Genomic DNA, 24,010 nt, shown 5'->3' with positions numbered 1-24,010 from the left:
ATGAAATCGAAATGTTGTGAATGCAAATGTTTCCATTGTATATAAATTCATCAAGTGCAAATATTAGGAATTGAGTAGACATTTTTGTATTTAGTTAATGCTTAGAAATTTTTCAATTATTTCTAAATCATGTTGTAAGATGATGTTTTTAGTAAACCTAAACCATAGTTTTTACTTAGTTTGTTCAAGGACGAATAAAAGTTTAAGCTTTAGAGTGTGATAATGTCAATTTATATAATGAAAATCACTACTTTGAAGTACGAAAAATGGCGAAAAAACGTACACCAAATAGCTATTTTTCTGAATTATTTATCGCAAACGTGTTTTTAGGCTATTTTGACAGGTTTTGGAGAAATTTACATATTTAGGTCGAAAACGGAGGAAAAATATCATATTTAGGTCATTTCGGAAGGTAGTGTCAAAATAGGGCATCGCATGCAACATCCCACACGAAGTGCACAATATGCAACATGGTGAAAAACACAGAAAAATCAGCTAAGTCAGGTGCTGTGCAGACTGGAGCTTACCGCATGCTGGTTAAGTGCCTATGCCACAGAGCACACGGATTCAATCCGTGGACTATTTTGGTTGGATTAAATCTTAGTCATTGGCGTGAATTCCGAGCAGCAGCTTTCTAGAAGAATAAGCTTACTTCAAAGACAAGATTGCTAAGATTGAAAGTCTATTTGTGGTGAGTTATTTATGGCATGAGAGGGTAATAATAGCCATAAAATGCTAAAAATAGCCTCCATGACCTCCATGGCTACACCCTTTAGGAATGCTATATAAACACCTAATGTAATAGGATTTAGTGTGCGTGTTTTAGTTGTATAAGTCCAGAAATTAGAGTAGAATAGTGTGCATGTTTTAGTTGTGTAAGTCCATAAATTAGAGTAGAATAGTGTGCAAATTTTGAAGTAGAGAAGGCAAGCGCTTGAAGTCTAGGACAGGGGAAGAATGCGTCATCTAAGAAGGCGAGAGTTCTTCAATCTTCAAGGGTTATGGTTATGTCTTTCTTATTTTATTCCTTTTATTTTGTCATGGCTTTGAGTAGCTAATCTTCTCACTCAGGTGCATTTGGATGGAGCAAGAATAGCACTAATTTGTGAATAGCACTAACCCACTATTCTTTGTTTGTCTTATATGGGTTAGCTCACTATTCTACTAATCCAAACAAAAGTTAGGTTAGCTACTATTGTCAAACTTGAAATTAGCTCTATGCTTGTTCTATTCCTTGTTTCATCCAAACATAGCCCTCATCTCTAGGGTTTGGATGTAATTGAATTCTATATTATTTTTTATATATTTATTTTTCTCTTATGTCTATTTGAGATTTTATTATATTCGAATTGTTATTGAATCGTATCCTTGCATACATAGTTCTGTCTACTATATGTCAATGTCCTCCACATACCAATAGGTGTTAAGTCATTGTATTTTAGTGTGAGCGGGATACAAGTAAGTACTATAAACACTTCGGCTAACGAGGCTTGGCAGTGGTTCAAAGACTAGGGTTAGAACCCAGTGAGCTCCCTTGGCAGGATATCAAGTATATATTGCATGTGGATTTATAATTAGAAATTTATTTACTACTTAGTAATATATAGGGTTTAGGGTTACTACTTAGATTATATCCTGTGACAATCTGAATTGTTCTCCACAAGCCGATCTCTAGAATCGGAGAACCTTTCAAATACAAATAAGATTGAACCCTGACATCTGAGGGGAATTATAGTGCTGATTTGCGGTCTTGTCTGCGGGATGGTCTATACCGCATGCAGATTAGTGACAGTATCATACGCGGGTAGACATGAGTGTCATAAATGTATTTTGAATTAATTAAAAGGATAGCATCTGAACTCTAGAGGTTCCTTATTTGTGTGATTTATTACAATTAGCACATCCACCTAAAACCTAGTTAGAGAAAACTGTAAAATCAAACCTTATTAATATTATTATTATTATTACTAATTATTTATGATAATCCAATCAAACATGAACCTAGACTAGTGTACATTATTAATCATTTAAAGATTTATCTCTATGGATTGACACCCAATACTACTACAAGTTGGATCATATGCTTATGATCCGAACTAAAGTAGAATTAGAATAACTAAGTATATTTTTATATACAAAAAATTAGTAGTACCATTTTGATCCATCAGACCATCGGAGAAGATAATTGGGCTAAAACACAAGAACATGCAAGCAACAAGGAATCATCATTTCTCTTTTCTCCTCTATCTCCTCTCTCTTTTTCTTTCTAGTCTCCATCAGTTTATTTTTGTGTTATTTCCAATATTTTCAAGGTTGAAGGGCGGTCTTGATTCAATGAGAGAAATTAGGGAAAGAATAGCCGGTGAATTAATTATAAAATTACCTAAGTTAACTCCTAAAGTGTGATTTAGGAGAGAGTGGAAATAAAAAAAAAGAAGATATAAAATACAGAGAGAGGAGGGAGTGACACGCCCATGAATGAGAATGAGATATTAGGTGAGTTGTAAAAATGAAAGATTTGATAATAGAGGAGGTTACTGCCATGTGTCCCCAAAATATATTTCTAGATTTTTTTATAATTAGATGATTAGTGATTTTTCACTTAACTCCTAGAATTTTTATAAATGAAGTTGACTTTTAAAATACAAGAATTAACATAATGTTACAAACAAATGAATTTCAAATAATTCATATGAATTTACCATAAGTTAGTGCAAGTTTAAATAAGCCACCACATTTTCAGAATTTCTATTATAAAAACTTAAATAAATTTATCAATCTAGATTAGTTCAGAATTTTACAATACTATTTCCAAATTTTCAAACTACATAGTCTTATAGATATACTTTAAGTTAGATAAATCTACAAGTGTTCGAAAATTGGGATGTTACATAATTCCACTATATTAAAAAAAAAAAAATTGTCGCTTGTTATATTAATTTTTCTCCGGTTGACTTAAAGTCTTCTTGTTGCTACTTTAGTAAAGCCATGTCCCAACAAGATTAATAAAAACTTTGTTCTAATGCGTGCTCATGGCTGTTGCCGGTACGTACACCTTTTCAAAAAGCATTGCTATGCTCTGAATGTGGAAAACTTTCCTATATGACCCGACACTTCTCAATTTATATAACTTGATCGATCCCCCGTCAGGAAAAAGGAATGGAAATTTAATATTAGATGGGCTGATAGACTGCCGTGATTTTTATTGATAGGAAAATTAAAAAAACATGTATTAAAAACGAGAATGGGTTTGTAGAAATTTTAAAAACAGGAAGGGGTACGCGTTCCATGGCGTCCCTAAGAGACGCCATGCCAAACTCCAATCTGACAAAAAAAAAAAAAAATTGAAAAACCCTGGAACGCCATGCCATGATTTAGCCCATCTGAAAAATTTGAAAAACGGACGCCATTTTATTTCCCTGTTCACACAGTTCCAACTTCCAAAGAAACAAGAAAACATGATTCAAGAAACTATAACCTCCACATAACAACAGTATCAGTATGCCACGATTGCTTATCCCACATAAACAACAGAACCCAAGAAAACAGGAATTAAGAAACAAGAAAAAAGATCAATCAAGAAATAAACACAGAACCAGTTTTTGTTCAGAACATTCTTGCACCACCAGACTTTTTTCAGATGGGCTAAACCATGGCATGGCATCCCAGAGTTTGTCAATTTTTTTTTTTTCTGTCGGATTGGAGTTTAGCATGGCATCCCTGAGGGACGCCATGGACCGCGTACCCCTTCCTGTTTTTAAAATTTCTACATACCCATTCTCGTTTTTAATATATTTTTTTTAAATTTTCCTATCAATAAAAATCACGGGATAGACTGAATCCGTTGGGTTACACATGGTTAATTTGTCAACAACTGGTGTTAAATCCATGATGAAATTTGATCCAGAGTAACTTTAATCCACAATCAAACATGATTATTTTAGTCTACCATAGCTCGGAGTAAGAAATTTAATCCGGAGTAACTTTAGTCCACAACCAAACATAACCTATATTATTTAAGAGGAGGCTTCAAATGCATCCAAATTTCTGTGCACCCAAATGCACCCTATCTTTTAAATCATTTTTCTCCGTTTTCAAAGTCCGAATATTCAATCTGAACGTTAGATGTGATCTATATATTAAGATGTGCTTGGAGACCAAATTTTATATTTTTTGGAATTTTTTTTACTATTTATTAAACCACTTTGAAAATCGCTGATCCAATGGTCTAGAAAATATAAAATCAGGGATTTTCAAAGTGGCTTAATAAATAGTAAAAAATTCTAAAAAATGTAAAATTTGGTCTCCAAGCACATCTTAATATATAGATCACATCTAACGATTCAGATTGACTATTCGGACTTTGAAAACGGAGAAAAAAAATTTGAAAGATAGAGTGCATTTGAGTGCACAAAAATTTGGCTGCATTTGAAGCCTCCTCATTATTTAAATAATATTTCCATAAATACAAGAATCTCAAATAATAGAGAGTACTCTTCATCAATTAATTAAAAGAATGACAGGACATGTCTGGACCATAGTGACAACTCAATAATTCGGGAAAAGTTCGGTATGATCAAAAATTCGTAATTCGAGTATAATTCAGATATAATTCGGGAAAATTTTGGAATTATATATTGAATTTGGACCGAAAATCTTAGACTCAAAATAAAACAAAAATATATATATCGAACTTAACTTATATAAGAGTTGTGCGTAATTCAATGACACACTAATTACAGATTGATCATTCATATTTCATCTATTATTTAATTAAAATTGAATATTTATTTGATCAAGGAATTCAAAAGCTGTAGCAGATTTGGTGGTTTAATATTATAGTAATTTGATTAAATATCAAAAGCAAAGGAATAAGTAAAAGTGTAAACACAGACGGGACCGGTGTTTAGGGAGTTGGGAGCACGCCTGCTTTTTTTACTTTTTCTGTTTTTTTTTTTCTGCCTTGTCAAATGACAACTTTTTGCTTTTTCTGCCGCATCACGTGAATAATATGCGATTAATTCGTAAAATTTGTCAATTTGACGAATTATTTGCGAATGTTCGGAAAAAATTCGTTTCGCCGATTAATACACTGATTCGTTCATCTCACACTTAAATACGAATTATTTGCGAATTATTCGCAAATAATTTATGAATTGTGTCACTATCGTCTGGACTAGGCATAGAAACAAGAAGACTTCAGAGTCAACACTCAACAAGACAGAAAAGTAGTTCAACATTAATAATTGCAAAGAACAATTCTTGCTCTCCGTAACAGAATATTTGAGTTTGGATTCAGACCGTCTGATCTTCTTTGGTACGGATATTAAATCTCCCATACATTAATTCCACCTCAGATTAGATTTGCCAAGATTCTAATCGGATGGTCGGAATTCAATCTAAAATATTCCGTTACCTCAGAGAATATGGATTCCTGCACTTATAACCATATCTGGATGGAAGTGGCGCATGTTATCGAACAGATCAGGTGTGTTAAAGTATTAAGGGCGAGTGTGACTTGTTAGAGCAAATTTCATCAAGGATTTAACACCAGTTGTTGACAAACCGTGTGAAGCCCAACGGATATTCGTGTCACTCCACAATATTCGTCATTATGCATGATTAATTAAACTAAGTAAAGCAATGAAATTTCCATTCCTTTTTCCTGATGAGGGATCGAACAAGTTATTTTGAAATGTGTCAGGTCATATCGGAAAGTTTTCCACATCCAGAGCATAGCAATGCTTTTTGAAAAGGTGTACCAGCAACAGCATATGTGCGCATTATAACAAAGTTATTATTATTCTTGTTCATTGGACATGGCTTTTCTAAAGTAGCAACAAGAAGACTTTGAGTCAACCGGAGAAAAATTAATATAACAAACGATAATTGAAAAAGCTTTATTTTTATCTGAATCAATACGTTGAAAAATCAACGTCTATAAATTATTCACATTAGTACATTTTTTACAAGCTTTTGATGGCAACTAAAATAAAATTAAAATGCGATAAATTTTTATGAACATATAGAGAAAATAACATAGATCATATCTAACGGTTTTATTTTGACTTTTACATTTTAAATTTTGAGTTATTAAAGTTTTAGAAAATGAAGGCATGATGGAGGCACAAAAAATGGAAGCATTTGTATCCTCCTCATATATGTTTTGTACAAATCGGAGAAAAATATAAGGAATTTTTTCAATATGCATTTCTATCAGAGATTTTACTAGTAATGTTAAGGTATTCAATATTTTCTTTGTTGGTTATCTCAACATGGTATATATTTCCTTAAAATTGAAGTTGTGTTCCTCCATACAACTAAAAGCTAACTTTTGTGGAGCATTCAATCAATTTGTACTACCCAAATAATACTAAAATTGGCATCTTGTATTACTAAACAAGAGAAATATTTTTTATCTTTAAAAGCGAGACATGTATATTTATTGTTCTTGTTGTTGGTAGCCGAAAGAATATTCATTCTTTATTGAAATATAAAATAAAATAAATCAATACCAAAGACTTCAAATCAAGAATATATCAATGTTTATCTTCAATCTTCAATTAATAGAGTTGTCATGCTGATTAAATGTTATAAAATAAAGAAAAATAAACAAGATAGAGAGCATGTATGAAGGATGATTATTTTCTTAATAATATATTTTACATATGTGTACTACAATCTTACAAAAGTTCTATTTATAGGCAACAAATTTTAAATAAAAAGTCATCTACATTAATTCTAATAATAAATGGGAGGTGAAAAATATTTTTTTGAGAAAATAAAATGATTAATGGACATCCATTTATTAATTCAGAACAACGATCTTTAATTTATTTTTTATTTTTTTGAGATGGTTCGGTTTGGCAAATTATCTAATCTGAAATTAACAATATGGCATGCATGAGCTAGCCGCTCACTGACCTTCAAAAAAAAAGAAATGAACAATATGGCAGCATTGCTTAAGAAACATAAAGGTCACGAAACGTTCTTGAACCAAAAATGAATTATTGTTATATTACAGAACCCAAAAATGGAATGCATATAAGAAAAATAATTCCAAATACGTAAAGATAATCTGTGTAATATATATTCTGCTAGAAATTTCGCACGAAGCATTAGCAATCATAAGTTTGTTATTCATCAATTTGTGTTAACCCTTAATCGATGCGGTGGAAACTGATATTGTCCCAGACTAACTTTTCTTAATTAAATAAACAAAGAGTGTAATTTTCTTCTATATAATTTAGGTAGTAAAAGGTACTCCAATTAATGAGGCTGTGAGCCTAGCAAGACTTGCGAGTCTAAGTCCAGTAACCTATACTGTACGCTAGCTGTTGCTTTTTGGTATTTAGAAAGGAAAAAAAGAAAAGAGAACTGTATTTCCGATCTCTATAAAATTGCATTACTAATACTTTGTTAAACCAATATCCAGTCCAAACTCATTGATAGACTTGAACCGAAAGAGAGAGATATCCATGGCTTGTGTGACACAATCACTATTACAGTGCTTTCTTTACCTCACACTAATAAGCCTACTCTTGCCAACACCTTTGGTAGCCTCAACATTTCCCACATCACTTCCCGGTTGCCCAGACAAATGCGGGGACATCACCATCCCCTACCCATTTGGCACCCTTCCTGGCTGTTACCGGGAGGGATTTAACCTTACTTGCAACAACTCCACCACTCCCCCGAAACTAATCTTGGGTAAAAATATCGAAGTGTTAGATATCAACATAGCTACTGCAGAAGCACAAGTCCTCAATTACATTGGCTATGACTGTTATAAAAACCAGACGAACGATGTGGATAATTATAACTATCCAAGTCTTCGTATCAAAGCATTAAAACCATTTCTCTTCTCCCACAGACGTAATAAGTTCACTGTAATTGGCTGCTATGCATCGGCATTTATTTCTGCTTACCAAGCTAATGGTCGTAATTACTCGTCAGGCTGTTTTTCCTTCTGTGATAGCCTGAGCGGCACAACTGGTGATGGTGGTTCCTGCAATGGGTTGGGTTGTTGCCAGACATCCATCCCACAAGGTCTCAACTATTATGAAGTTCAGTGGAGTTCCGGTCCAAACGATGCCTGGTCATTCAATCCATGCAAATACGCAATGCTGGTGCAGGAAGACTGGTACAACTTCAGTGTCCAGGATCTACAAGGGTTCGAATTCTATGAGACGAATATGAAAATGGTCCCAATTGTACTTGATTGGGCTATTCGAGAAAACGTAACATGCCTGGGAGCACATGTTGAAAGCAGTGTTAGTTCAGCATGCCAAAGCAAATACAGCGGATGTGACAATAGTACCAATGGTGAGGGATACATTTGCAAATGCTTGGAAGGATATGAGGGCAATCCCTACATCCCAAATGGATGCACAGGTAATTAACTTGTGCCTAATTAAGCTTGTAAAACTATTTTTGTCTCATCAGGTATATTGTCTCTCTTATGTCAAACTATTTTTGTTATTTTACATTTCACAGGAATTTTGATAGTGTTTCTGAAAGCTTGTAAAATCAAGATTGTAGAAATTATATATCGTTATTATTCTAATTAAGCTTATAAAATAATTCATTCTCTAATTTTTACTGTGTTTGGAGCTGAACAGATATGGATGAATGCAAATTTCCGGATAAATATCCCTGCCATGGAAATTGCAAAAATACAGAGGGAAGTTACGAGTGTTCCTGTAAGGAAGGCACACATGGCAATGCCACAATTGGAAATTGCACCAAAGATCCACAGAAGTTTCCCTATCCTGCTCGAGTGGCTATTGGTAAGTACTCTTTCTTTATTGAGATAAATGAGCAATTAAATTGAATAATTACTACAAGAATCTACTACTAGTCGCCAGGGTAAAAAGTAACTATTGCTAAGGGTAAGTCAATAGAAATTCAAACTAACAGTAAAAAACACTTTACCCTCGCGGATAGTGACAGTAAAAAGTCCATTTATAAATGAGGTTAATTTCTCTATAGCCTAATATACTAACGACTAGTCTATACTCTAGATAACTGATTAGTCGTTCTGAATTATCTGGCCTTTTTTCTTATTTATTTTTCCTCTTAACTCTCTTTACATAGCCAGTTAAAAGTTTGAAACATTCTGTATGGCTTTGCAATAAACAATTAAAAATAATAATAATAAACAAGATCTATGCATTGAATTTTGCACCAATAGTTATATGCTGGAAGAGAATTCACACAAGTAATTTTGTATTGTGTTATATCAAAATTCGAACTACCGAGGTATGCATAAACAATCATACATTATATGACTATTCAATCTTCTGTTTTTATTTGTTGCGGTGTTTTTCTATAGTATTGTTGTTGTTCCTACTACAATTACTTGGTTATTATTTTTTCTACAATCATTCTTGTTAGTGGTAATCATGCTTATGTTTCCAGCTTAGTCAAGTTTGTTATTGAATTTACAGCTTCTATTCTTGGCGTTGCTGTTTTGTTGGGCTTTTGTTTCCTGGTAGTTTGGTATCAACAACATAGAAGGCATATGAAGGAAAAAGAAAAGTATAACAGATACTATGAGATGATGGACAACCATCTCCGCGTGTTCAGTAAAACGCAAATAGAAAATGCAACTGATAATTACAGTGATGCTCATGTATTAGGCAGGGGAGGCCAGGGGAATGTCTACAAGGGGTTGTTAGAAAATAACCACGTTGTTGCCATCAAGAAATCAAAGGAAGTTGAAGAAGCACAAAGAGGAGAATTTGTGAATGAAATCATTCTTCTTTCACAAATAAACCACAAGAATATAGTTAGATTATTGGGTTGTTGTTTAGAGGTTAATATTCCTATGTTGGTCTATGAATTTGTCCCCAACGGGTCACTTTTTGATTTTCTTCATAGAAAGGGAAGTAGAAAGTCAATTTCCATGGGTACTCGGCTAAAAATTGCTCTCGATTCGGCAGTGGCTCTAGATCATCTCCACTCTTCCATCTCTCACTCTATCATTCATGGTGATGTTAAGTCTGCTAATATACTATTAGATGCTAACTATACTGCGAAGGTGTCCGATTTTGGAGCTTCAAGTGTTGTGCCGGTAAATGAAATTGTCGAGCTTGTCCATTTTTCACATGGGTACCTAGACCCTGAGTGCCTGTACACTCAGATAATAACAAAGAACAGTGATGTATATAGCTTTGGGGTAGTAATGTTGGAGCTCATAACGAGGAAGGGGGCAGTTTATACAGATGAAAATGGGGAAAAGCAGCCATTATCTACATCTTTTCTTTCAAAAGCAAGGAAAAATGAGCATCATGAGATGTTTGATGTAGAAATAGCTAATGAGGAGAGTGTTATGGAGATTCTTGATGAAATTTCTGAGATTGGTCTCAAGTGTCTGAGCCCAAAAGGAGATGATAGACCGACAATGAGGCAAGTTGTGGAAGAATTACAAAAGTTAGTGAGGTTGCATAACAATTTGCCCGGACAGAAAATTGATGAAGAAGAGACGGAGTGCTTGCCCGGCGAAACCAGTTTTTCCTCTATGTCAAATGCATCTGGTTTTAATAGTACCCAATATAGTGCTGTGTTGGAAATCATCACCGGAGCACCGAGGTGATGTGGGTTAACTAAGCTGCTTAAAATTTGGTTTCCTGTCAAGATACCATATTCTGTAACTATTGTATTTGATTGTTTTCTTGCAATTCTGTTGTTAAGTTATTTTCTTGAATGTACTGTGCCAAATAAAACCTTGCTGCTCTGTATTTGTATTGTTTATTACTGGGAGTAACCTGGGACATTTGTGTATGTAGGAAAGAGAGATGTTGGGAATTAAGAAAATTTGTTAAAAGTTTAATGGAGAAGAATAGAGAATCAAGATTTGTTCCCAGCCAATTTAGGTCGTCCCATTATCCAAGCAACTGCATTTGGCCTTCATCGGATTTGGAGTCTGCTATGTTCCGAGTTCTTTCGTTTACTAGTCATTTTTCCTGTTTTATTCTAAAAATATAAACAAATGTATGACAATATGGTGCAGTTTCATGAAAATTCAACTGCAACATGATCTACTTTTATAAAATCAAAGTACAGCACAGTGTACTTTAAAATTCAAGTGCAGCACAATGCACCATAAAAATATTCAGAACAAAAGCACAACACCATCCATATCAGAATTTCTGTGCAGATTACTGTTGCAACAATTGTGTTATGCGCACTAAACTTTTATAACGATTCACTATGGAAATCACTTTACAGTTTAGTAAACTGTTAAGAGAGCAAATGAAACCATGACAGCTGTTAGGAAAAATGATCGTCGAAATGACAAACTGGCAATCCAAATTGATGACATCATGACAATTCATGTGTCAAATATACTTGGAGATTCGTGACGTTATGATCAAACCTTTTCAACTTCCAGTTGAGAATCTGCATGTATGACTGGCTGGCAATCCAAGGCTGAAAACAACCTAGATATTCAAAATATAAGGATTATGAACAGCCCCTCTGGTGCCCTCTCAGTTTTCGTAGAATTATTACAACTATTAGGACTGTATAAACACCATCAATACAACCGTTATATACATACAACGAAAATAACTGTTCACATAGGGGCCATGTGTTGAGTGTTGACTGTTGACCCATAAAAAGAAGGGGAGGGAAGAAAGGTCCAAGACCAATCAAAAAGAGAAAAATTGTTGTGGCTAATAGAGGAAATGAAGAAGAATGAAAAGAAAATGAGAAGAGATGGAACTGGACAGTTCTAGTCAGCTTTGGAATGGGAGCAGCACTCTCAATTTTGAGCTAAAAAAAAAAAAGAGCAAAAAGAAAAATTGAGCCAGCAGTAAGAAGGAAGAGAATAAATGCTCAGTTGCGCCGAGAGTAACAGAGAAAATAGAGAGAGGCAATTCACCTTCCGAACATTAATTCTAGAACACGAATTTCACCGTCTAAGTCCCACAAGGTTAGCAAAACAAAATACAACCGCCACATTCAGAATAAAACAAGGTAACATGTAAACTGCACTCTTTAAAAGGGAAATAGAAAACAACACTACTACAGAAATCACATTTAGAACCTGTTAAGTTTGATATTTACCATCTGTTTCTGTACCGCTGCTAATGATAGGGTTGCTAGAAATACGATTTTTTTTACAACCGGTTAAAAACCATTGTTAAATAAAGTTTTAACAAAAGTTGTAACACCAGTTATTTAATAAAAACCGGCGTTAAAAATGGTTTTAACATCAGTTTTTTTATTAAATAACCATTGTTAAAACCGCTGTTTTTGATTAAAAATCTGGTGGTAATTATCATATCACTTTGTATCAATACTGAAAATATATTTCAACACTACTATGATTAAATCTATGCATGTATCAGATGGTACTTGTGTATTCAGCCTAATAAGGTCCACAACTACCAACAGAACCAGCTATTAGGATTCAAAAATGTTGTACATCCGTACAAAACATCTTCAAACTAAAAATATTATATGCGCTTATTACCAATTCCATTATATTCTATTTATTTAAGAAGTACCCAATTCAAACTGTACTAACAACCAATTTACAAATTTACTAAATTCAATTATCTACAATATTTCAAACTATACTAAGTAAACTAGCCATGACCTTAAAAAAAATTCAAACTATACTAAGTAAATCCAATTATGTACAATATTTCAAACTATACTCACAATTCACTACTCACCACTGACAACTAACATTTTTCATTTTTTTTTTAAATTCAAGTTAACAAGATAAATAAGGTCTTATGTTGATAGGTTATAAACCAGAATTCTAAACTGTTAGTTAACCTTAGAATATTGAAAACTTACAGTGCCACAAATTGCAAATCCTAAGATGATTTAAATTAAGACATCAGAGCTGTAATATAACTATACTAGCACTAATTATTGCCAGATTCATACAAAGGTTATTTATCCAATGGAGGAAAAGTAAAGAGTAAAAGCCTCAATCATTAACAGTTAAGGTAACGTGAATTGAAACAAATAATGGAAATTTATCGAATAAATTAATAGCTTATAAAATTTAATTCATAAATATAACAAAAAATAGATATATTATATATCAAGTACATAATATCATCAAATATAAACATTTTATTTTTTTATACAATTATTTTAAAATGTAATTTCTTAATTAAATAAAATGATATAAATGTTCGATAAATCATTTTTGTCATAATTTACTAAAAATATTATGATATGAAATGTTATAAAATCAATGTAAATTATAATAATAATAAGAAAGTTATATAATTAATGTTAAGAAAGTTATCATATGTAAATTTATTTTATAAATTACTCTCTAAGTTAATCAGCACAAAATAGCTTGTCCATATTCTTATATAATAAGAGGTAACAAAAAAAAAATTACTAGTATATCCGTACTCGTTAAATTAACCAAACAAAAAAGTATTTTAATTTCTCATACCCGTTTTATCAAATTTGATAAATTGGGTAAACAGATAAACGGGTTTAATTGACATCCTAGATAATATAACAAACCGTAAAAAGAGAACTTCGTATATAATTCCCACTCAAATAACAAAAGCAATAGCAATATGAGATGGCAGGTCATATATATAATTCATTGCAGACAATGAGATACCTTTCCTGTTTGAAAACTTAAACTTCAGTCACATTTTAGTATGTAAAATACAACTTATAAATATTAATACAAATTTCCAATTTGCCCAAATTATGTTATTATATATTTTAGTCTAATTATTATTGCTATTTGACTATATACAAAATTTAAGCCCTTAAGATAGCTAAAGATTGAAACAAAGCGTTAAGCCTAGATATACAAAAATTGTTAAAAACGAGTCTGCCTAATACATAAACTAGAATTCAGATCATCATTCAATCTTAATAGATCTACGCAAATCTACCGCAGATTAAAATAATCTTAGTAAAATATAATGTCCTGATTAACAGATCTAATGTAACCATTTATATGAGCTGAAAAAGTAAAGGATAAAACAAAACAAACAAAATACAAAGCACTCATTCTCTCGGATATGAAGCTAACAAATCTCCCAACACAGCAACAATTCACAAACAGATCTAGTGCAAACATCCACTGAACCTGTTGTTTAAACTTACCGATTTGAGGATCCACTACGATCTGATTACCCACCCTATCTTATTTTCAATATATATATAGCTGAGAATTAGAGAGAACTAACCTAGCTAGATGAGAGCACGCTTGTCTTTTTTATAGGGGAAGTGGACATGGGAAGATTACATACAGATCCTCTGCTTCGCACTCTTATTAGTCTCTCTGTGTAGATTCAACAATTACACAGTACAAGTATGATTAGAAGTGACCAAGTCATTTATATAAATAAAAATTACTAATTTGAATTTTTATTTTCATAATTGTTGCAATTATTTATAATTTAAAATCATACTATCGTAATTTGTTTAACTTGTCAAATCTCAAATTTCTTTGTTTCACTTGTGGTTTTAAACAGAAAAAGACAAGAAATAGGGTGAGAATAGGGTGAGACGGTAAGTTGAATGCCAGTGAATCTGAAACTCTCTTCAATTATCATTTGAGGGAGAAATATATTAATATTCTTTTATATAAAAGATTATCTTTTTTTTAACCATTCGGCAGCTACCAAAATAGTTTATATAGAAAATTATCAACAGTACATGTCAGTGCCCAACCAAGAGCTAGTCACGAATGAACCGTAGTTTTCGGGAAAGTCTTTTTTTTTTTTTTTTTTTTTAAATGCAAGTTTACGGGAACGTCACAAGATAAATTTGACAACGTATTAACAAATGCGAATTTCAAACAAATATTCCCTATCAATCAACTACTTGTTACAGACTATCATCAGTAACTTGCCCATCCTTGTGAGCAAATTAATCCAAAATACATCAAGTCACATTATTGCCTATATGTTTGCATCAATTTAGTCGTAATCTAATTTGGCGGTAGTATTGCACATGCCACAAGTATTTTTAATTTTACTCACAAACAATTCCTTTGTCTTTTAAAGAAATATATATGTACGTTCAGCACTCACCTCAAGTCTCAGATTTTTATCGCAATGGCCGGATCTACTTTTTAGAAAGTACGTAGTAGAATTGTACCAGATTTATCAATCCTTACAACTACAACTCCTGTTTAGAATCATCCACAGAATGTCTCCCTGTGTTTCTCACATTGGCACGTCGGCGGTGAGGGATTCAGTACCGATATGATAATCACATTGCTTCTATCAGTAAATAATGTACTATATACCGATAGAGGTTGTATATTTCTCCTATCGGTAATGTGTTTTGTACTGATAGGAGAAAATCAAACTACTATCGTTATTGAATTGGTAGAAGTATTGGTGCTTCATCTATATTGTTGGTCTCTAGTAATAGAGAATCCTTTAGCAGATCCAATTTTATCCCAATAGAAGTTTACAATCCGGTAGTAGTGTTCGTTGACCATGTTATTTATAAGTTTAAATATTTGTCAATTTACTTATCAGATTGACCCTGACTCTTTTGGTTTTGGTAATTTTTAAGATCATATATAAAAATTGGAGCTCTTAAATAGTCTAATTAATTAAGAAGAAATTTTTATATGTTTTCTTAAAAAAGACCAGAAGTAAAATATAATAAAATTTGAAATAATTGTATATGAGTTTGGCTAAGGTGCTATGAATAATATAAGACATCCGGTGCTATTGCTTTGAAAACCTATCAAATTGATTTCAAACGACAAATTTAATCTGTCAAAATTAATCGATCTATATGTTGCCATTGATGTGTGTACATGTAAAATTTATAAATTTTTTAGTTCATTTAGTATAAAGTTAGGCGGTCAGAAAATGATGAAAAATGAATTTGAAAATTTATAATTGTTTATGTAAACGCATCAATGACGAAGTAGATTGGTTTGAACAGATTAAATTCGTAGTTTGAAGTCAATCCAATAAATTTTTAAAGATATAATACAAGACATGTTGTGCTATCCATAACACATTGCAGAGTATATTATGGTATTATTAAATATTAATATATTATCAACAACAACATGTGCCAGGTGCCAACCCATGTACCATGATCCGTAGTTCTCGGGAAGGACTCCATGTGTGACAGCTAACGTAATCTTAAATGCTAATATTAAACGGTAAGATCAAAGCTAAAAATCACACATGACCCGACACAGGCACATAAAAATGACAATTGAATTACATTGAAAATAAGGTACAAGATACATGATAGCACATGCAACATAGTGAATTGAACAAAGATAAACCACCGGTACACACAATTTAAATTGGATACATGATATTATGAAATAAAAGAAAACTAAGGATACAAGATGATATATAAATACATATAGGTGTGTACTTAGTTTAGCGATCAATGTAATTTGTTGTAGGTTTTTTGTGCCAGGAAGTAGGTAAGCGTACTAAATACAACTTGAATAACAATTTGAATGAAAGTAACGAAAAACAAAAACACGGCGGCAAGGACAGAAATTGTTATAAATGGATTCCCGCAGTAGGTGCTCTTGAACTCTGCGTAGTATCGACCTAACAAATTTTCAATTTATAAGACCCCAAGAGCAACTTAATTAGCACCTTTTCCCACTATGAGATTGAAATATTTTCCAATTTATTTGACAGCATATGTGAAATGAATTATGAATAGCACTGTGTCGCAACAGCTTCTTGTACGCTCAATTCATTATGCAACTTCCAACCCTCAATTATGAATTATGAACAGCACATGTGAAAAGAACGGTCCCAACCCTACATTTAATAAATGCCCAACCAGAATAATTACATATTTTTTTAAATAAAAAGTGCTGCAAAATCTTACATAGAACCACAATAAATTATAAATATGCATCGTTACTAATATAGAAAAAATGATGTTATACTAATATTGTCTCAAACTTCAAATCTTTTATTTTTTTTTCTTAAAAAAAAGACCATTAGTAGAGTTGTATATATATTACATATTTTTCATAAATAAAAATCAAGAATAAGGTGTGCCCTCCCATGAGCCATGAATGAACCATACTTCTCGAAACGCAATATTAATTTGTATGTTCAATTATTAAATACCATTTGTGAAATGAATATGATGAATAGCTAGCTATGTGTCCCAACAACTTTTTGTACATTCAATTAATTGTTCCGCTTTATGTGAAATGAACGAAATGACCAGTCACAAAATTATGATATTTTAGATAAGAAAAGGTGGTCAGGACAATTGTAAATTGTAGAGTGATCATTTTCTAACGGTTGTCTATTGAACAGTTAAAAAAGGTGGTCAGGACAATTCTAACAGTTCAAAACGAAGAATCATTAGAAAAGGGTTTGATTTGTTTTTTTAAATTCACCAAGCCCGGGAGATCCGTGCTAGAATTTGCATGGACGGTTTAGAATTAAAAATGATTGAATTAAATAAAAGTGTAAAACAATAAAAAAATGTGTACCTTTTTCTATATTAAAGAGCTAGCACAGAAAAATATTAATAGAAAACTATTAATTTTTTTTTTATTGGGTTTCCAGTCAGTCAATAGCATGTGAATTATGAAATCACAAGACATGTCTGTACTTGAAATAGAAACAAGAAGACTTGAGAGTCAACACTCAACAGGAGAGGAAAGTAGTTCAACAGACGGGTGTGACTTGCTTGAGCAAAGTTCATCATGAAAGATTCAGCCCATCTAATATTCCCCTTTCCCAACAACTCCTTGTCGATATTAATTTCGTACTTAAATTACTGAAAGATCCTAGTATATCATAGTATGAATTTACTCCGACGCTTAAATTTAAGAATTTTGAATCACTGATCAAATTGTTCGAGTTGACAGTACTATGAATCTAATTTACCATGAATTTACTGTGACAGTACTATGAATTTCGAATCTGTAATTGTTCAAGATACGATATATGTATCTAATTTACAATGCATCGTCCGATTGTGGTTCTTGTAAGAGATTTAATGAAGAGAATTGTATTGATTTTTGTGGGTTTGATTACATTGACATGACACTAATTTATAGATTTAATTATGATTAATCCTAAACAACTCTACTAAATCTTTGGGTTTTTAAAGATCAAACAGTCTGGACACCGCAATATGATCTTTCATATCAATGAAACGCATATGACGAAGGAGATGAGTTTGAATGAATTAAATTTGTAGTTTAAAGTCAATCCAATAGATTTTTAAAGCTATAACACAGGACATCTTGTGCTATTAATAACACCTTGGCCCCATTCATTGCAGAGTATATTATGGTTTTATTAAATATTAATATATTATCAACAACAGCATGTGCCAAGTGCCAACCCATGTACCATGATCCGTAGTTCCCGGGATGGACCCCATGTGTGACAGCTAACGCAATGTTAAATGCTAATATTAAACAGTAAGATCAAAGCTAAAAATCACACATGACCCCACATAGGCACATAAAAATGACAATTGAATTCCATTGAAAATAAGGTACAACATACATGATAGCACATGCAACATAGTGAATTGAACAAAGAAAAACCACCGGTACACACAATTTAAATTGGATACATGATATTATGAAATAAAAGAAAATTAAGGATACAAGATGATATATAAATATATGTAGGTGTGTACTTAGTTTGGCGCAATCAATGTAATTTGTTGTAGGTTTTTTGTGCCAGGAAGTAGGTAAGCGTACTAAATACAACTTGAATAACAATTTGAATAAAGGTAAGGAAAAACAAAAACACGGCGGCAAGGACAGAAATTGTTATAAATGGATTCCCGCAGTAGGTGCTCTTGAACTCTGCGTAGTATCTACTGGCACGACTTTCATGATGTGTCCTCATCTTCTTCGACAAATCATAGAGGTCATTCGACATGGGGACATCATCGCAAATTAATTCTTTGAACTCTTGTACTCTGCGCAAAACTTCATTTTCGTCATCCCTTGTGCTTGGGATGATACCATTCACTCGCAATAGTTTGACATCTTCTTGTGTCTGTAGCAAGCACACCATGCATGCAACATAGGCCGTGATGGGGACCCCACAGAGCTCGCCATACACCCATTCAAATGTTAAAAGATCTCTATATATTTTAATGCTGTAATCCAAAATGTGCCAGGGTGCTAATTGCATCACTCCAGATAATATCCTGTTATGGTAAGACACATCAATGGAACCACCGGCATGCTTTTTGAAAACAGTTGCAGAAATTTTCAAATCTGTTGCACTAGGTATATAGAACTCATCCATCATCTTAATTGGTTCAAATGTTTCGACCTGAAACTTCCCTTCGGGGGTTCGAGTCCAATGGAAGATGTGCAGTAGATGTTTGAATCCATCTTGGGGAAAAGCACCAAAAGGCAATCTGGACTTGTGCACTCTCGGATAGAGATCATCAAAGCATGATAGAGCAAGTTTGTCGATTGGGGTGTCAACAAGTTTGCTTAAGTTGGAATGCTTTTCGTATACGGCCTTGACAACAAACCACGGTATCTGGCAGTCCATGGACACCATTTCACGTTTAAAAAAAGTCGGGTCTTCCCTTATATATTTTTGTAATTTATTAAACTCTCTGGAGTACCTTTGATCTCTTGGATCAGTTCTTTTCTCTCCTATTTTGTTCCATATATTTTGGAATGAAAGAATCGCAAATAGAAAGATGCAACTATTGATCAGTAGGTATTCTAGGAAATCTTTGCTACAACGAAATTTTTCATCTGTTTGATAGTAGCTCAAAACTAGATCTTTCTTCTCTTGGATATCTTTAAGGTATGAACTTACATTCAGACCAAAATTTGCACGCATAAATCCAACAAATTTCCACGCAGGTGTTTCATGTGATGAATACTCCCCAAAATAAACCATTCTGGGTTTCAAAATTCTAAAAAATATAGATGGCTTTTGTTCACTGTTGCTATCTGGCGATGCTTGCAATGGTTCGGTTGGGTGAGAGAACTGGTTGTCTAATCGAGCTCCTATGTTCACAACCCAATCATTAAATTCTTTTGATGTGGATGATATTTCATCTACTAGGTTTATGCCATCATCTACTAGTTGTATTTCATCTACTAGTTCTTGGGAATCATCACTCATTTCATCTACTAGGTTTATGCCATCATCTACTAGTTCTTGGGAATCATTACTCATTTCATCTACTAGGTTTATGCCATCATCTACTAGTTGTATTTCATCTACTAGTTCTTGGGAATCATCACTCATTTCATCTACATCTACGGGTTGTATCTCATCTACTGACTGTCCTTCATCTACTGATTGTGTTGCATCTACTGCTTGTGTCCCATATACTGGTTGTACTTCATCTACTGGTTGTATTTTATCTACTTGTTGTACTCCAACTTTTGGTTGTATTGCATCTACTAGTTGTATCTCATCTACTGGTTGTCTCTCATCTGCTGGTTGTATTACATCTACTGATTGTCTCTCATCTACTGGTTGTATTTCACCTTCTAGTTGTATTGCATCACTACTCATTTCTGACCCTCTTCCCGATTAGTCCACAAACAAGTTGTTCTGAAATAATGTGGAACGTGATTAAATATTGAATACATATGCTAAACGAAGAAGCATGGGAAAACCATATCCAGGTTAATCAAAAGTTAAGGATTCATTAGATTATGTGTTGCTTAGTTTGACCTAAAAATTGATCAATTAAAGGATTTCATTGACACTCTAGGTAAAACAACAAACACTAGATATATATGAGATGACAGACTATATATATAATTCATCAGACAATGACATACCTATCTGTTTTTAGACTAACTTAAACTTCAGTCACATTTTAGTATATAAAATACAACTTATAAATAATACTATTATCCATTTTAACCAACTTGTGTTATTAAATATTTTATTCTAAATATTATTGCCATCAATTTGACTAACAGTAGAAGATTTAATTAAGCCCACAAGAAAGCTAAAGATTGAAACGTAGCGTTTAAGCCTCCATAAAAATTGTAGCACAAATCATCATTGAATCTTAAATCTAAAAGCCAGATCGTCATTCAATCTTAAAAGATATACACAAATCTACAGCGAATCAAATCTTAATGATAGATAATGTACAATCATTTACCAAGAGCCAAAAATTTAGAGGAAAAAAAAAGCAATCTAAACAAATAAAAATTCACACTTTTTGTTCGATATGAAACTAGCAAATATTCGAACACAACAATTCACAACTAGATCTAGTAAGCATATATACACGGAACATGTTGTGAAAACTTACGAGATCTGGATCACCCAATTACGATTTGAAAAATAAAAATTAGTATATAATAAAAGATGCAGATAAATTGGAGAGAATATGTAGAAAGAAGTACCAAAGAGGAGATGACACCAGTCTTGGTCTCTACGCCTCTGTCTCCTAATGACGATGAGGCAAATTAGAAAACTTATGAGAATTATAGAGGCAAGTGGTCAAGTGGACAAGATAAGGGTATACAGATCCTCTGCTTCACACTCTTCATCTTTCTGTGTAGCAAGTTGTGTAGATTCAACTATTAATTACACGTCGGAGCAGAAAAGGTCCCATAAAATTTTCATTATTATATTTCATTTTCCTTTAAGTTTGTCCTCTATCTTCAGTTCAAAATTAAATTGTGAAATCTAAATTCAAATACTTGAGTAGAACTTGGATGTTCTTGTGCTCACCAAATTATTGATATGCTTAACTTCAAAACATATCAAATTGACTTGAGATATTTAGGCTAATGGGTTTACTCAAATGGCAATAATGTATTTACTCAACTGGCAATAATGTATTTACACATCACATGCAATGAGTTAGGTTAATGTGTTTGGAGTCAAGTGGCAATCATGTCATGTTTTATTTAGTCAAATGGCAATAATGTGTTTGAAATCATGACTTGATAAACTTAACTATTACTTGTAAAACTTAATAAGTTTTTGAATTAATTAATATAAAATTAAGTAGTCAAACAATGATCAAAACTAAAAGCCTTAAAATAAATGCAGTAAAATTTTGGTTTATTTTGAGATTTATTTACAAATTGAGTATAACAATAAGAAATTTCGTATGGCTATCATTTGTTAGTATTAGAGAGCGGATGAAATCTTTATTCTCTTTTTTTAAAAAAGGAAACGATGTATGATGGAACATCGTTCGAAGGAGTTGTACGCATATTTTATTGTTTTATTTATTAAAATAACAATTACTGCCATGTGCCCACCCACAAGTCATGACTCATGAATGATCCATATATAGTTATCGGTAACGATCGATATCATGTATTCATGTTTGACAGCATAATATATATCAACTGCTAATATTTAATGGATTAGGTTTGTTGACTTTTTATGGACAACTTTGTTTTTACCTCCGAAATGCAGTATATATATGTGAAATGAGTTGTTACAGGAAATCTATTGAGTAGGAAATAAAGAGCTGCATCAATAATCATGTTTGAAATGAGTCGTTACATAATATTCCCTATGTTTCTGACATTGGCACCCCGTATATTTGGCACGTATACGTCGATTTTATATTATTTAGAAATAAAATAATATTTTAATCTCGGGCCATCATCCCCAACTGTGTCTTCCAACTAGTTCACCCGTTTCCAACTGTCTTTTCAATTTTGAATCCTACAACAAGCATCTAAATCTCATGTATTTCTTGTTTCTACTTCTCTTCTACAAAATTAGTGTTATCTTTAAATTTGTGATGTCAAACTAACAAATCAAGTCGAAATTATAAAGAGTTACGACATCTCTCATAAATATATCAAATGTCTTTTTTTTTGTAATACACCATAAACAAGTATTTGAGAAACTCCACAAAATTATTTAAATGAAAATATTAAGATCTTAAAAAAAGAAGTTGACTGCCCCACTGGGAGGCAGTCAGATGCTGAGAGCTAGCCGTCCCTGTGGGAGGGCGGTTAGAGCAGTTTTTTTTTAAAAACAAAATTGAGGACATTTTCATAAAAATCTTTTTTTTAGGGTATTAATAAAAAATTCGACTCTCCTTTCTCCACTTTACATAGCACAAGTATGAAGAATGGGTATTATATTAAACATTTTTATTTTTTTATAAATTACAACCAATGTTTTACATATGCTGGACAACTTTTGTCTTATTTAAATTGAAATTCATCTTTTAAAATAGAAAAACCAACCTTCTAAAATAGTATTCAACAAAAATTAAAAATATACATTTTTTTTTATTTTACTTCAAGTAAATTAAAAATTGTTAATTATCAATTTGCTGATTTAAATTTAAATTTAAATTTATTATTAATTTCAATTTGCTAATTTAAATTAATAATAAGTATGGTTATGTTATTATTATTTTTAATTATACTAATAATTATTAATAAGAATAGTTGCATTGGTATCAAGCATATTAAAAGGAAAAATAAGATTTCTCAGAACTAATCTCATCGTACAACCGAACTGAACACTCATTTCAATATTCCCATAAATAATTCCGTGCGTACCCATATACATAATTAATCCCCGTCAAATCCCATCCCGTGTAATTCTGGGACAAAGATCTGTAAACAGAGATTTAAATAATTGGATATGAATGGGCGCCGAAATTCTAGAAAGTTTGAGGACTCAGGGGTTGAGTGGGGGATTTGTTTGGGTGTTGTTATCAAGTCCCTTATGAATATTTCCAAATTAAAAAAAAAATTAAATTCGTATTTTCAATTTATTTGTTATGAATAAATCTTATATGTTTTTTATATTAACTACGCTGCACTGTAAATAGTTTGGGAATATGGCTGAGTAATTTATTATATTAATTCTTGGAAAATAGGTGAATATAATACTCTAAAATTCCAATTTCTTAAATTTTGATATAACGAGACCCTAAAAACTCAAAGGGGTTGATTTTATATCAATTTTTGAAGTCCTGGAGATAATTTTGAGTTCACAAAATCCGTCGACGCTTAACAAGCCATCTGATTATATGGGCCCCATGTAGCAGCGACAAGAGGAAATAAAAGCAAAAGAACCGTTTGCCC

General features: G+C 32.4%; 2 protein-coding genes across 2 annotated transcripts in view; one reads left to right on the top strand and one right to left on the bottom strand.

Annotated features, from left to right (window-relative positions):
• The window catches only part of LOC144545048 (uncharacterized), a 73,609-nt gene extending 52,369 nt beyond the window's left edge, over window positions 1-21,240 (bottom strand). Inside the window, exon 1 of the mRNA XM_078293601.1 lies at window positions 20,462-21,240. Coding sequence (XP_078149727.1) covers window positions 20,462-20,489 — 28 coding nt within the window. The 5' untranslated portion in view covers window positions 20,490-21,240. The remainder of the gene's footprint in view (window positions 1-20,461) is intronic.
• On the top strand, window positions 7,433-10,751 carry LOC144545379 (wall-associated receptor kinase 5-like). The gene is made up of 3 exons (XM_078293979.1): window positions 7,433-8,394; window positions 8,622-8,789; window positions 9,450-10,751. Exons 1-3 carry the CDS (start codon window positions 7,479-7,481, stop codon window positions 10,595-10,597), a joined length of 2,232 nt encoding a protein of 743 aa, XP_078150105.1. The 5' UTR covers window positions 7,433-7,478; the 3' UTR covers window positions 10,598-10,751.
• Window positions 21,241-24,010: the final 2,770 nt, after the last annotated feature.

The sequence above is a fragment of the Carex rostrata genome, chromosome 27, assembly GCF_964058835.1.
Source record: "Carex rostrata chromosome 27, lpCarRost1.2, whole genome shotgun sequence".
In the NCBI taxonomy this organism is placed as follows: domain Eukaryota; kingdom Viridiplantae; phylum Streptophyta; class Magnoliopsida; order Poales; family Cyperaceae; genus Carex; species Carex rostrata.
Note: the sequence above shows the minus strand (reverse complement) of the source record. Positions and strands in the feature narration are given on the sequence as shown.

Bases quoted from the DNA above. Each gene is read 5' to 3' on its own strand.
- LOC144545379 (XM_078293979.1), top strand. From the start codon at position 7,479: ATGGCTTGTGTGACACAATCACTATTACAGTGCTTTCTTTACCTCACA. The intron at 8,395-8,621 runs GTAATTAACTTG...GGAGCTGAACAG, and splicing joins CATCCCAAATGGATGCACAG to ATATGGATGAATGCAAATTT. The intron at 8,790-9,449 runs GTAAGTACTCTT...TTGAATTTACAG, and splicing joins TCCTGCTCGAGTGGCTATTG to CTTCTATTCTTGGCGTTGCT.